The following is a 15,210-nucleotide window of genomic DNA, read 5'->3' as shown; positions in this document are numbered from 1 at the left end:
ATGGATAAACAAAAGTGGTATCTACACACAATGGGACATTATTCAGCCTCAAAAAGGAAGGAAATTCTGACACATCCTACGACTGGATGAACTTGAAGGGCATTTTACTAAGTGTAATAAGTTAGTCACAAAAGAATAAATACTGTATGATTCCACTTATATGAGGTCCCTAGAGGAGTCTAAATTCATAGACACAGAAGGTAGAATGGCAGTTGCCAGGGGCCGGGGGAAGAGGAGAAAGAGGAATGACTGTTTAACAGGCACATTTCAGTTTTGCGGGATGAAGAGTCCGGAGGTGGGTGGTGGTGATGGTTGCACAACACCGTGAATGTACTCTAATGTCACTGAGTTCTACACTTAAAATGGTTAAAATGGCAAAATTTTATACTACGAATATTTTTACCACAATTTTTTTTAAAGGTCGGTGTAGTCTTCTCCAAAGAAGGACGAATTAGGGAGCCCTTTCTTCACTTCTGGTTTAGGGCAAGGTGGCCAAGACAGAAAGATGGTATCAAGGAATCGTGTTTACAAATAGTGTAACACAAAGCAGAACGTGGTCAGTCCTCAACCTAAACTATATACGAGCACAGCCCCAGGTGAAAGTAATTCTGACCGGGGTGTCCAGGACAAGTGTTATGGAAGGAACGGTATTTCATGTGGGCTTTGAGGGATGAAGAGAAGTTCTTTAAGTAGAGAGGCAAAGGGAAGACACTGCAAGTACTATGACCAAGCTTGAGTAGGGGCAAGAAGGCAGGGAAATGCAGATGCCTTGGGGGGCAGGCAAGCTGCTGGGTTTGGCCAGAGAATAGAAAGGACCGAGGATATGAGGTTGAAAAAAAAAAAGACAGGATCCTGGTTCTGGAGGACGTTGAATTCCCAACCAAAGAAGGTTGACTTTTATTCTACTGATGGCAAAGAATCAATGCAAGTTTCTGTAAAAGGGGGTGGTGTTTCTATTTCAAAGCACTGACAGTCAACAATTAGAAGCAAAGCTGCTGAGCAAGAAAAAGGAGCAAAAGACTGAGTTCATTGATAAGTAAATTCTCATTCATAGTAAGAGAAATAAATGCGCGCTGAAAGTGAACCGAGATGCCATTTTGAACCTGGCGGAGTCACAGACATCAGAAAGCCCAATAACGCATGGTAGTGGCTGGAGTGGAGGGCAGCGTGGCCCCTCATAGCCCGCTGGTGGGGTGATCCCTGTGGACTGCAATCAGGTCATGCACCGCCCCCTGGCCCAATAATTCCTCTTCTAGGACTTTATCCTACAAATATAATCAAATCTGTGCAAATCATGGATATACAGCTTTTCGCTGCAGCACTGGTTATAACAGCAAAAGATGGAAAAGCTAAATGCCCATCAAGACAGGGCTGGTTAGGAAATGATAGGCCCTCTGCTTCTGGAGTACAATACAGCTAGTGACATGAGAAAGATCTTCTTGCACAGATAACGGGATGATCTTCAAAGTTGTGGTTTTTTTTGAACTTCAAAGTTCTTAAGTACCATTTGGGTTCAAAAGAAGAAGAAGAAGAAACACAGACATATTTGCTTGGGTACACAGCATTGGATGCCCCTATGGAGAAGGACGAGGCGACCAGGAGATAGGGTTAAGAGAGAGACCAGCATGGCCATCCCTACATATCTATTTAATTTTGTACTACAAGAACACTCCCCAAAATGAGGGCAGAGAGGGAAGCATCACCAGTCCTAAAAAAATAAAAATGGAAAATCTGGCTTCTGCAAATTGCGGAGGGAGACTAGAAAGGCTGACCCTTCTCTTTGATTCGTGATGAGAAACCTGTGGGAAGAAATGTATAAAGTCCAACTGTCCACCCCTCAGGAAGAGGCTGAATTGTTTTAGGTTCTCATTTATACTTCCAAATCACAGGGGTGGAGGGAGAACAGATATAAAAAATAGTCTTATAATTACAAGTAGAGAATGGTAGAGCGGGTGAGCCCTTGGGGACGAGCCAGCCCGCCCCAAGTTTTGGACAACGAAATGGCAACCAAGAGGTACGGTCTCCAACATCACCGAGCTGGTGGCTTAGCAGAGGCAAGCCCAGAAGCTCAGCTCCTTTTCTTTTGTTAAATATATTTTTCATTGATTTCAGAGAGGAAGGAAGAGGGAGAGAACCATCAATGGAGAGAATCATTGATCGGCTGCCTCCTGCATGCCCCCTACTGGGGATCGAGCTCGCAACCCAGGTATGTACCCTTGACAGGAATTGAACCCAGGACCCTTCAGTCCACAGGCTGATGCTCTATCCACTGAGCCAGACCAGCTAGGGCCATTATTTTACATCTTATTCCTAAAAATGCACCAGCCCACTTCTCCGCGTCAGTAAGTGCAGTGTGCTGAGCATGGTTTCAGTTCCGCTTGATGGCCCATGATTTTCCAGACCTCGGCTCATCACTGCAGATCGATGGTGACAGATGAGAATGAAGACGGTACGGGACACCTGACTGCAGACCCTCCCCAGGGCCTTCAACTCGAAATTCTGTTTTAAAGGGAACCTCCACACACTTCTAGGAAGATTATTTTATTTCCATCTGCTTCCAAGGGCAGTAAAAGTAAATCCAAGGCTTATGGGTTCTGGCTGAACGCTATCCAATACCGAGGCCACAAGTCACGGTAAGCACTCGGAATGTGGCTGGTCCACATTGAGGGGTGTCGTCAGTGTAAAATACACCCTGGACTTCAAAACCGATACAAAGAAGGATGCAGAGTAGCCCGTTAATAATGTTTATACTGACTACATGTTGAAATGGTATTAGGATACCGTGAGTTAAATGAAATATATTACCAGCATTAATTCCACCTTTTTCGGTTTACTTGTTTTATGTTGCTACTAGAAATTTTGAGATTACACAGGTGGCTTGTGTAATCTACTGGATGGCACTATTCTAGATTTGAGATCAGCAGGCTTTTCCTGTAACAAAGGACCGCGTGGTGAATATTTTAGGTTTTCGGGCCACTCGGTGTCCATCGCAGCTACTCCCCTCTGCCGTGGTATCGGGAGGGCAGCCACGTCAACTCAGGAGCCAATAAGCTTGGCTGTCATCCAGTGCAACTCTGTGTATTTACGAAAACAGGCGGCTGGTTGGACGGGCCCGTGGGCCATAGGTTGACCACCACTCTTCTAGATGATCAAACTTCTATTCAGGTGGAGTTCGGAAGAACACAAAGTGACAGAAGACATAACTTTTTTAAAGGAATTATGATCGTATAGGACAGTGGTCGGCAAACTTATTAGTCAACAGAGCCAAATATCAACAGTACAACGACTGAAATTTCTTTTGAGAGCCAAATTTTTTAAACTTAAACTATACAGGTAGGTACACTGTTATTAACTTAATTAGGGTACTCCTAAGCTGGCCTTTGCTAAAAACTCAAGGAGCCAAAGAGCCGCATGTGGCTCGTGAGCCGCAGTTTGCCGACCACTGGTATAGGAGACATGAGATGAATAACCCAATTAGGCATAATTTCCTACACGTGTAGCTGCTGGGGCTTGATTTGTTATTTCGCTAAGGTTCCCTGGTGGTGGTGTTGACATCTTGCTATTGTTTCTCTCCAGAAAGATCTAAGCAGGATGAGACGTTGGAGCTAGATTGGGCAAAGAGATAAAATTGCCTGGACTGAGAAAGATTATTCGAGAAGTGGGAAAAGCCTGACTGACAGCTGGGGTACAAGAGAAAAACAAGTTCGGGGATTGGGCAATGTTTTCTGACTCTGACACAGGTGTGCTGGCCCCAGGCAGGACCATAAAGTCACCATATTGTAGCTTTAGGAACATGGTCTAAACCACTCAAGAGGGTGTTACAATCTTCAGTCCTTTGGGCACCTATGCAATGCAGGAAGCTGGCATCTTGTGGGTTGGAGCCGACCCAGTGGGCAGCTGCTACATCATGAGCTGTGGCTACTTCTGCTATGTACTAAACCAACACTGATTATCAACACATCACACTCTAAATATTGATTAAGCTGAAGCTGATTTCCTGGCTCAAGTCATGTGTGTGGTTATGAGCTGTTTCCTGCCAGGAAAACAAGGCAATTAACTTGAAGAGTTTCAGCTACAGGCATGACACGTGTACAACCTTCATAGGTATTTTCACATGCCAGGTTGCATTAACACAAGCTAAAAATTACCCAAACGTTCCTTTGTTTAGAAATTATGAGGTCAGAGTCCATGTCGCACTCATTGTTACGTCTCCGGCTTGGCACACAGGATTGTGGTAAGTGTTTCTTCCTGAAATAAAGTCCTGGGCATGGGCATTTCTACCAGGTGCCTGGTAGTCCATCCCAGGTCACTGCTCCACAGCTCTGGGGCACCTGCATATAAACCAAAGGACTTGATCCAACCTTGAGTCCCCCACCACCCTTTCCTGACATTCACAAGTTCTCGACAATTCTCTATTCTCCATCCAGCCTCATCAACCTCCTTCCGAAGAGCCCTTTCCCTCTGGCATCTCAGTGGGCCCTGGGGGTCAGAGCTGAGGTGGGGACTATGAGTGAGGTCAGGGAAGGTGGCACTCTGGCACCCACCATCCCCACATGGAGTGGACTGACTCCCAGCTGTCCAGTCCCTCCAGACCTTCAGACAACCACCCCATGTTCTAGAACTTTTTCATTTCTCCATGCCAGAAACACAATGGAAAATTTTAAGATGCATATCCCTCCACCCCCATTGGGCTCCTGTTCATCTGGCAAGTTTATCCATGTTAATGTGATAATGACAAAATACTGCAGTAATGTCACATATCTGCATTTCTGTGCCAGCCTGGTGAAAATAATGCCCGAACAGCAAAGGCCAAAGGCACTGCAGCTGTAAGCAAGATATGTAGGGGCCAGGGGGACATGTCTGTGCTTCTCCCATGATGCCATCTAGGCAACCACATGGATGTTCCACCTCAGAAGCTACTGATCTGCTCCGCACACAATGGAGCTGAGCTCTGAGAGGCGCCTGAGCCCTCAAACATCTGTTTCGACCAGAAGTAAGCCCTAATCAAAGTCAAGCTTGACAGTATCACACACAGTCACAAAACACAGACTCCTTTGTCTTTGTGTAATTGTATATGTATTGAAATTTTTTTGTCAAAGAAAGAAAGGGATCGGTTCATGTGTGTTCTTGATAAAAAGACCCCAAATTGGAGATCTAAATGCATTCAGTTCAGCCTGGGAATTGAGAAACAGATGAATTTATGCATCTTCTAGATGGAGGCGGGGGGAGGAAATCTATCAATACCACCTAAACTTCTTTCAGGATGACTGCATCTGATTCCTTTAAAAAAATCAATAAGAAGAAACTCTATTCAAATAACCCTCCCTTATTCTAAAGCACTGAGAAAGCGTGGCTCTTTTCTCTACTTGACTCACTTGTTATTTCAGGAAGGGACAGAGATTGGAAAACCTTAAATCATTCACATCTCACTAGGGGAAGTTCATTTACACTTACAGGTGTATGTGGGTATGCCCGATATGCAAACAACAATGGACTGTCTGTTTTCCTCATTCCTGTCCATTCTGCCCCATCAGTCATCTAGGAAAATCTTGGCTCATGAGGGCTTTCCCTGCAAACCGGCTGGATCAAACTTTCCACAGGTCAAAGGGTAATTGTATTGGCTTAAAAGGCCTACTTTCCCAATTTCTGCTGACTAGAAATAAGCAAAAATTCTGTTTATGTCAACGAAGCATGCAACTAAGCAGAATGGGCGATGATGTCAATATGGCCTTCAAAATCAAGATATGCCTTGGGAAATATTTCCCAGTCGCTCAGTGTGCCTTCCCAAACCTGAGAGCTGGCTAGGGACCCACCATCGCAATGACGATCAATACTCCTACTGTGCTGGAGTAGGAGCGCTCTCCTCTTTGATGTGACTTGATTGGCTATTTCTTTCTAATTCAAATCATACGAGGGGAGCCGTGGTTTGGGTTGATTTCTTTGAGCAGCTCCTGTGTGCCAGGCAGGTTCGGTAAGACTTTCCCACTCGGGTTTAACCTCGTCCTTTCACACAGAACTTCATAGAACTTCTCCCTTCAAACCTGATCCTCACAACAGCCCTCTGAGGGACAGAGAATTCCAGCTGAGGGAATGAAATGGATTCAGAGAGGGGAAGTAACTTGCCCAAGGTCAACCAGCAGAATAAATAATTCAAATCCATAGCTGCTGACACCAAAGTCAGGGATGGTGTGCCTCCTGCCTTCCAGAAACACCCCAAATGATACCCTCAACTCACCCACTTACCTCTACACCTTCAACTGCTTTCTGGCTATAGGTGAGGGAGTCTCAGGACTTCCCTCACTCCCATCTAGGGGGTCACTAGCCCTCGGGTCTGGAGAGGGTAGATGTTATCTATCCACTAACACACACACTGCACTGAGCCACCTCGCCAGCTCTTTTAGGGTGAGGATGGGAGACCAGAGCTGCCAAGTCAGCATCTCCTCCGCCATTGCTTGCACGCTGCACGACCCTCCTGCCCCTTTAGTTCCGTCCTCAGGGGACTGGGATGAGCCAAAAAACAGGGTAACTGAATCCACTGTAGACTATCGTCTACATGAGTCTGTGCATCTTCTCTGTGGGGTTCTTTATGTCTTCTCTTCTAACCTTTCTCCCAGCTGCTTCGGGTCAGTCAATTCATGGCTCCTACACTTTTACCAACAAGAACAGAAGGGCTAGAAAGCAAGAGGCAAATACTATCACTTGGGAGCTTTTAGCAGCTCTGGTCAGGATGAATGGGGAAGCTACTTGGCTGATGTGCAGTTTGAGGGAGATCTCCGGACTTCAGATACTCATAATCACTCTCGCACAAGCTGGACAATCGAGGCTTCTTCACTGTTTTTGCTCTTCCAGGTCCTGTGTCACACACATTCCTCTAGAGGGGTAACCAGTGGTCACTCCCAGAGAATCCTGTACAAAAATGCCACAGCCACCATCAGCTAACGATCCTCACCTACATCTGCACGGCTGATGTCCTCTTGATTTCTTTGTCCTCTGGCTAACAAGCGCAAATGTCTACAGCTGACCATCAGTAATACTAGCCATTGTGAGATTTGTCTTCTCATTTACGAAAGAAATCATAACTTTGAGACCAAAGTTCAGAACGGACAAGGTGGCTTTCTACAAGTGCCATTGTCACAGATGGGGCTGGGGCAGCCTCGGGATGTTCTAGCCAAGCCTGGAGAAAGGTAAGAGTTAACGATGAGAGAGAATGGCAAGGGGTCTGCTGGGCAGAGCAAGTCGTACACCACGCAGCACCGGTGGCCTCAGGGGACTCGATCTCATTACCTTTTGCTTTTGAGGCTCTCGCCCTCTCTGGGGAGGCTCCCTGCATCTTGACCTTTAGTGACCTCCGCATTTTCTGGCAGCTGCTAGGACCAGGGATCATCTTTTCAGAAATCTGTTTGGCATCATTCCGTGACTTATCTTTCAGGCCTCGTCACAATTATTCATGCTCCGGCAGTATCCTAGCTACAGTCACAGTTCCATTCTTAGGCTGCTACTGAAGGTTACTCTGTCCCAGTCAATGGAGAAGGGGGGGGGGGGCATTGCCTCTGGACCCTGGCTGCAGGAAGCATGCCTCCAAGGAGGGCAGGGCCTTGAAGGCACCTGTTCAGAAAGCCACGCTCCACCTCCAGCTCTTGTGAACAAGGAAATTGGTGGGGGTCACACAAATTGGGAATTGGTCCCCAAATCACAGAAAACTGGCTTTGGAATGGATTCCTAGGCACACTCGGCTCTACACTTGGACACACATTTATACAAACTCAAATGCTAAACTTCGACAGCCAGCTGCCTCTGGGCTGTAGAAAGACCCACTCTCTTACCTCTCCCTCGTGGATGGCAAATGTCTTCTGGCTTTACCTCTTTTTTTTTCTTTCTTTCTTTTTTTTTTTTCCTATTTAACATCCTGCTTCTATTCTGTGGCCTGTGCTTCCTGCCTTGTATATTTTAGGCTACTTTAGACATGACCTCACATCCTGGCCAATTGCACGGTAGCTGCTAATTGCAAATGCTTTGCTAATGGCCCATACATCTCTATACATGAGGGGAATGGGTTATAAGCAGCAAAATCCAGAAGGCAATCAGTTAACATGGCTAAGAGCCGGGGCTCTGGAAGTAGATAGATTTGGGTTTCAATCATGGACTGCCTGTGTGGCCCAGGGCACCTTACCCTTTCTTAGCCTCAGTTACCTCATCTGAATGGGGATCATAATATCTCTTCCCTTAAAGGGTCATTGCTAAAGTTAATATTAGATAATGCCTATAAATAACTTAGCATTGTTATTTCTATGATTATTATTATTTAGGCTTCAAACTTATGATAGCTTTCTCCCTCTAGTATCTACATATTCCTGAGATCCTACCTAGCTAGTCTGCTCAACCTCTACCCTCCACCTGTCTACCCTCCCTCCCCAGATTGATTGATCACTTCTTCTAGGAAGTCTTCCTTGATGAGCAGAAAGCATGTATGTCAAGAATTGTTTTCTCGGTTGCTTCATGTTTTTCATGCCGATGTTTACAATTTGCAGGCTAACCCTCTCCAAGGTCAAGAAGCCTCACCTGTGGTCGGTATCTCAGCACATACCTCTAGAGCAAAATCCCCTCGCGAGTGGCCAGACCTTCGGAACCAAAGGGAAAGCCCACCTTCCAACTCACACTCTTGCTTCCTTGGGTTTTGCAAAAAGCCTTGCTTTTACAGTAGCATCCCTGAGGCCCCTCTGAAGGGAGCAGGCAGAGTCAGGAGGCACTGACATTTCCCGCCCCATCGTTCCGAAACCCATTCGGTCCCTGCCTGCCAAGACATTCAGCCACGCTCTAGTTACTTCCCACGTGACAGTATTGTCTATAACCTCCCTTTCCGGAGCCCCACCTCACCACTTCACTACCTTACTCTAGTCTACCCACAGCGTCATCTTCCCTCGGCTGTGATGTTCTCTTAAACCACCTTGGTCCATGCAGAACTTCCTATGTGGTCCTCCATCTGTCTGTGTTCCCACAGACCACGAGGCCTCTAGGCTTTCCAATAGTTACTCTGATTTCTTGGAATTGTCAAGAAGTGGTCTCCCTTTGCAGGGCGTTAACATTGCCAGACCATCTGTACATTAATGTTTCACCCAGTACACTACTACATCATGTCTGCCTCTGTGGGTAACCAGTGACTTGTGGACGGGGACCATCTGTTTAAACCCGAAACCCTGTCATTTGTTAAGGCAGTTTTATTTACCAGCCTGTGTGCTGTAACCCTGTGGCATAAATATTAAATAATAATATCTCCTGGGTGAAAGAAAAATCATGCTAACTGACAACCTCTTATGAAAATACGAAGTAACCCCAACCACAAAACCTGGTACCGGCTAATTTTAAAATATGAAGAAAAGCATGGCTTGCTCAACAGGTAGATGCAAACGCAGAAGTACAATTTGCATTTTCACACACCCTTAAAGAATGTTGAGACAAACTTGGGCTGAGTGGCAAATTATCTTGGAACCAAATTCTAATTCCTGCAAGTGTCTCCTGAGCAGCTTTTAGCTTCTGAGAAGAAAGGCTCCGAATAATGATAATCACATAAATGAAAAAAATTCTGGACAATGACACTGCTCAAATTTTTTCCCCCACATTCTGTGAATTTCCTATTACATCAGTTTCATGATTCAGCATTTTCCATTTCATTTATTTACAGTAATATATGGAGAGATAACCCAAGGACTCTGCAGGATCCTGGAAAATAAGGTAGGTTGGACTGGAAGGGTGTCACCTTCGGTAAATTTACTATTGTTCTGAAGTCAAGCAGAAGAAAGCGAAGCCAGCAAAGGAACTGAGGGTGTTTCTCCCACCTTTTAGTGAGGGTCTAAGTTACTCTGATATTTTAAAGGAGTTGGTTTTGAAAAATAGGCTCCTGCCGTTTAGTTGATGACTAAGGCAGGGGCCGAGAAGTGTGCACATCGTAACTGACATGCATAAGCCAGACGGGTTCTCAGCAATGACAATGTTCAAGACGCAGCTAAAGTCACCACTCTGGCAGTCGGCGTGTTACAAAGAACTAGATTTCTTTCCGGCATCCGCAACTTGGCTAGAATGACCACGGAGGAGTTGAAGATAGCTGGAAACCCGAGGTGCCTCGCCCGGCGCTTTGGCAGAAAGCGGTCAGGGCCCTGCGGACCGGGTGGGCACTAAAAGGAGGGTCGAGGCGGGTGGCATTCGCGGAGAGAAAGAGGCGAAGTTGGGCGCGAGAAGAAAAGGAGCTGCGAGAAGATTGTAAGGGAAGCTCGGGACGGATAAGGAAGGGGCTGGAGAGCCGTGCGCAGCGGAGTGGGGAAGGAACGAGGGTGACCGAAGATCCCAGGTGGAGTGGGGGGACAGTCCGGGTCTCGGGGGGGAACCTGACCCGGGTCTGGCGCGAGTCTGGGAGGGAGAGGGACAGGAACGAGAGCCCAGAGCAAGTCTGGTCCACGCACCGCTCTCCGCAACCCCGGGTGCCCATCCCAGGTGCCGGGAGTGCCCGGGGCGCAGCGGCCAGGCAAAGAGAAAACTAGCAACACCGCACCCACTCCGCGTGGCGAGGTCCCCGGCCCCTCCACCCGCGTCCCCCGGGCTCCGCGCGGAGGGAAGGACCCGCGCAGGGTCCGGCGCTCACCAGGTAGCAGAGCAGGAGCAGCGCGCAGGCAGGACGGCCGCCGAGGTCTGGGGAGCCGCCACCGCTCGGGGGGACCATGGCTGCGGCCCGGGGATCGACCGCGGGCGGCGGGGGCTGCTGCTGCTGCTGCTGCCGCCGTGGCCGCCCGAGCCCCGCGCAGCGCCGCTGCATGGCGAGGTCGCCCGGATCCCGGCCGGAACAGGTCACCTGGTGCAGGGACCGGCCCCCGCCCGAGGCGCCACCTTCGCGCCCGCCCCCGGCCAGGCCGGCCGCCGCGCGCGGGGCCACCTGCCGCCGCCGCCGCCGCCGGACCCGCCGCCGCCAATGCTGCTCCCGCCGTCGCCTCCCCCGCAGCCCCAGCCCAGCGCCGGCTCCTCCCCGCCTCCTAGTCCCCGTCCCCTCCCTCCCCCCTGCTCCCTGGCCAGCCCGCCTCCCGGCCGCTCCCTCCGGCCGCCGGGCTCCCACCCCTCCCGGCCGCCGGCGCCCACGCAGGTGGGGACAGAGCCCGGGCCCGCCCCCTCGGCCGCCGCCCCCCGCCCGGGTGGCTCCGCTCCCGGCCCGCCCCCCTTCCCCTTTCTTTCCTGTCCTCCCCCGCCCCCCTTCCCCGCTCTTCCTTTTCGAGATCCTCTCCCCTCCCTCCGTTTCCCTTTTCCCCTCTCCCCTCTTCTCTCTCTCACCTCTATCTTCGTAACCCCATCTTTTTTTTTCACTTTCTCCTTTTCTCTCTCTCCTTCTCATCCTATTCCTCCCCCCCCCCCCCCCGCATTTTCCCTCCCCTCCCACCCCCACTCCGTTGGCGGGGCGCGCCGCCCAGTTCCCGCCGGTGCAATGGGTTTTGTTCGGCTGCTTTTTTGGCGAGGGCGCCATTCCCGCCGGGCGCCCGGCGCGGGGCGCGTGTGCCCCCTGGAGTTGCGCCACGCAGCGGCCCGGCTTCCGGCCCTTACGGGTGGATTTTGACCCTGGCCACCCTCCACCTGTCCACCTGCAGGGGTGGGGCAGCTCCTGGCTGGTACGTTCTGAGCCCGGGGTGCGCCCCACCCTGCCGGCTGGCTCGCGGCGGGCTCTGCACGGCTCCGGAGGGTTTGGTGCGGTGCCGCCGCCGCCGCGCTCTTTGTTTTAATTGCCCAGAGTATCCGCGCCCAAAGCGGGTTTGCATTTAATTTGTATCCACGTGCCCCGGCTTCCACTTTGGAGGGAAAAGAAAATGAATTAATTAGGCCAGTGCAATTGCACTCAGGCCCCAAATGGGAGGCGTGAGGTTCTTGAAGGGAACAAACAGCTTTAAAAAAAAAAATAATCCAGGCATATCTTGGCCTTGGGGACGCAAGTTGGGTCACCAGGCCGCGGGGCCCGAAGCGGGACCCCCGTCTCGAGGCCCGCCCTGGCGCTCTGGGAAGGGCATGGTTATGGCTATGCCTAGTGGCGCAGACAACTGGTTGGGCCCCTGGGCTGCTGCTGGGAAACAGCCCAATCTTCGAAAGTTAGCAAAAGCCTCCCTTCCCCCCTGGTGGATTTGTGCGGGTTGGAACTAATAATAGATTGGGAGTGTGAGAGGTCACAGCCCCTTCCGGAAGGAGCTGCTCCCATGGTAGGTCAAGTCACAGAAGGTAGGTCAAGGCACAGAAGGCCTCGGAAGAGTATGGTGGAACATAGGGGATGCCCGGGGCTGGGTTTGACCGGTTTTGGAATCCCTTGGGCCTGGATATGCCCTCAGCCATCTCACTCCAGGCCTGTCCACCCTCAGCTCCTCACGGAGTCATCCCTTACCTTTTGTAGGTCACCCGAGGGCTGTGGCCCTGGGGCAGGCTCTTGGCCCAGAGTCACTCACTGGCTGCGAGATGATGCCTCCTATCAGTGGTTCTCAGGCTTCAGCCTGCAGCCGAATCACCCCCAGGGCTTGTGAACCCAACATGTGCCTGGACAGACCCGCTGGATTTTCCCAGCCAGGGGGTCCTGAGTGGGGCTTGAGGAGCTGCCTTCCTAACAAGCCCCCAGGTCCTGCTGACGCTGCTGGTCCAGAGCCCCCATTTCCAGAACCGCTGGCTTGCAGGAAAGGTTCGCGCTGCTCCTCTCACATCTAGCAGTCACCACATGAAAGCGCTGGAGGGTTTCTTTGTTTGACAGATGTCACCATCACCCTGTCCCACTTCCACAGACCCAGAGAGATTCAAATTCTCCCGTGTGATGTGGAGAACCATTCATTCTAGCAGGTGCCCAAGAGGATAAAGGATTTGGTGACTTCACCCCAGATCATGCCCAGATCATGTCGGGCTGAAATATACAGCCTACTTTTTTTTTAATGTCTGTGGAAGGAAATTGGCCATTTCGGGAGAACGGGGGCGCTTCGTAATATCACGGGGTTTCCACCTGTCTTCCTGGGCCTCTCTGCAGAGTTTCTTTCCTGCATTGCACACGGACTTGGTTGGTCTTGGGGGAACCGAATGGTTCCCTCAGGTTGTTTGTTATCAGGATTCATGGAATTAGAGCCTTCAAAGCCTGTGAGCCTTAACGGTTTGAATTTACCTAACTGTAGTCAATGTGGAAGCCCCCCTGTAGGGGACTGCGCTATTTCTTTTCAATCCTCACCCGGGGATATTTTTTTTCCATTGCTTTTTAGAGACTGGGAGGGAGGCAGGGAGGCGGGGGAGGTAGAGCGAGAGAACCATCAAGGTGAGACACATTGATAGGTTGCCTCCCGCACAACCCTGACCAGGGCCAGGGATCTAACCTGAACCCAGGTAGATGCCCTTGACTGGGAATTGAACCTGAGACTTTTCAGTGTATGGTTGGACGCTCTAACCACTGGGAAACACCAGTCGGGGGTGGGGGGAGGCTGGGCTATTTCAAATCAGGCATATCCAGTCCCTCACTTTCTCATCTCCCATTGCGCTCCTATTGTGCGTCAGGCACCGCCCAAGGCCCCAGAAATCCAGAGGTGGCAGGGCCATCCCTTTCCAAGGGATCGAGGGGCAGCAGGAATGAAGAAAACTGACCAAGACACAATGGGGTTCCCTAAAAGGGCCGTGCAGGTTGCTGTGTGGCCCGGAGCGGGGGTGGCAGTGGTGGCTGATTAATTCTGTACTGGAGGGGGCAGAGAAGGTCAGGATTTCTATTCACAGTGCAGTGTGACATTCTGATCCAGAAGACAGATCGTGACTGCCCTTGCCTCTCTAGCCCTTTGTGTCAGCAATCTGAAGGGTGTGGTCTGATTTCAGGAGAAGGCCCTTTATTTTTTAAAATATCATGCTTTCCCATTGGGTTTAAACCATTATAATTCATCGGTTTGAATTAAGTTTTAATATTCCACTAAAATGTGCAGGCCCCTGGAGACTGTATTAATCTGGTATCTCTCATTGCTGCTTACGTGAGTCCGTTGATCACGTCCCCTCGAACGCCACACCTCAGCATGGACGAGGATGAAGGCAACAGGGTCCCTTATGTAATCTCAGGGGAGAAGCATCCGGGGCCTGGAGGGGAGGGGGCGTTAAAACAAGGCAGAACCTTCACTGAATCTGCTTGCCTCCGTGGGCACGGAATGACATCCTAGGCCAGTAGTTCTCAGGTGCTGAAATGGTTTGAGATCAGTAAAATCTCAAGGACCAATGCCCTTGGCCAGCTGTCAACTTGCCAAGTAAAAATACTTCAAACGAGCAAAAACAGCCCCCAGATACACTTATAATATCTTCTATCGACATTATTTCATTGGAAAGCCAGGGCATTTTTACCATCCTAAATGAGGAAGGCCCTAGAACATAATAAAAGACAGTCCTTGAAACGGAATCTAATTTGCTTGTGAAAAACTCCTAACGGGTCTTTGTCTCATTTTGCTGTGCACCAGTGGGAACGTCCCCTTGGACTGTCACTGTCCATGCTGATAGTTGGAAACCACATTTCTAGGGAATGAGGGCACATAGGCTACAGAGATCGGCCCCTACAGAGACACCTGACCTGTGGGTTATAGGAGGGGAGCAGAGGGCACTACTTGTGAGTAAGGAACGCTCCTTTTCCCCACTTCCCTCCTAAACCTCTCGGCCCAAATGCCACTGGCTCTAGGGAGCCTTCCCTCATGACCTCAGGTTCAAACTCAGTTGGTCATGTCTCTGCCCCACTGAGCATTGCCTGTAGCCCCATGTGGAAACTGCCCAATCCTATTTCATATCTCTATCACTTTGCTGGCCTCGTCTCCTCCTCCAAGTAGACTGTAAGCTCCTTCAAAGCAGAGGTTGTTTCTTAACCAGCTCCGGGTATTCCTTTCATGCCTAGAAAGTTCTTATCCTATATAATAAAAGCGTAATATGCAAATCAACCAAATGGTGGAACAAGCAGTCAGCAGGGGGCAGGGCCAGCGAGCAGGTGGCGCCAGGCCAGCCAAGGTGCGTGCCAGCGGGCAGAGGGAGGGAACGGCAATGGGGGAGGGGTGGCGACCAGTGGCAGCAGAGGGGCGATTGGGGGGTGGGGGTGGGAGCTGGCACCATCCCCTGATCGGCCGGTCCATTTGCCTCCCACAGAGGGAGGCCGGGGGGCAATGGCGGGGTGATGGGGGTGGTGCCATCCCCTGATCAGCCAGCCTGGTTGCC

General features: G+C 50.3%; 1 protein-coding gene across 1 annotated transcript in view; it reads right to left on the bottom strand.

The window, feature by feature from the left end:
• Positions 1-10,950, bottom strand: part of SEL1L3 (SEL1L family member 3) — a 111,143-nt gene extending 100,193 nt beyond the window's left edge. The window contains exon 1 of the mRNA XM_079767438.1: positions 10,634-10,950. Within this exon, the coding sequence (XP_079623564.1) occupies positions 10,634-10,804 (171 nt within the window). The 5' untranslated portion in view covers positions 10,805-10,950. The remainder of the gene's footprint in view (positions 1-10,633) is intronic.
• Between the last annotated feature and the right edge of the window lie 4,260 nt (positions 10,951-15,210).

This window comes from Cnephaeus nilssonii (genome assembly GCF_951640355.1).
Source record: "Cnephaeus nilssonii genome assembly, chromosome: 1".
Classification (NCBI taxonomy): Eukaryota; Metazoa; Chordata; class Mammalia; order Chiroptera; family Vespertilionidae; genus Cnephaeus; species Cnephaeus nilssonii.
This window is presented reverse-complemented; position numbering and strand designations above follow the sequence as displayed.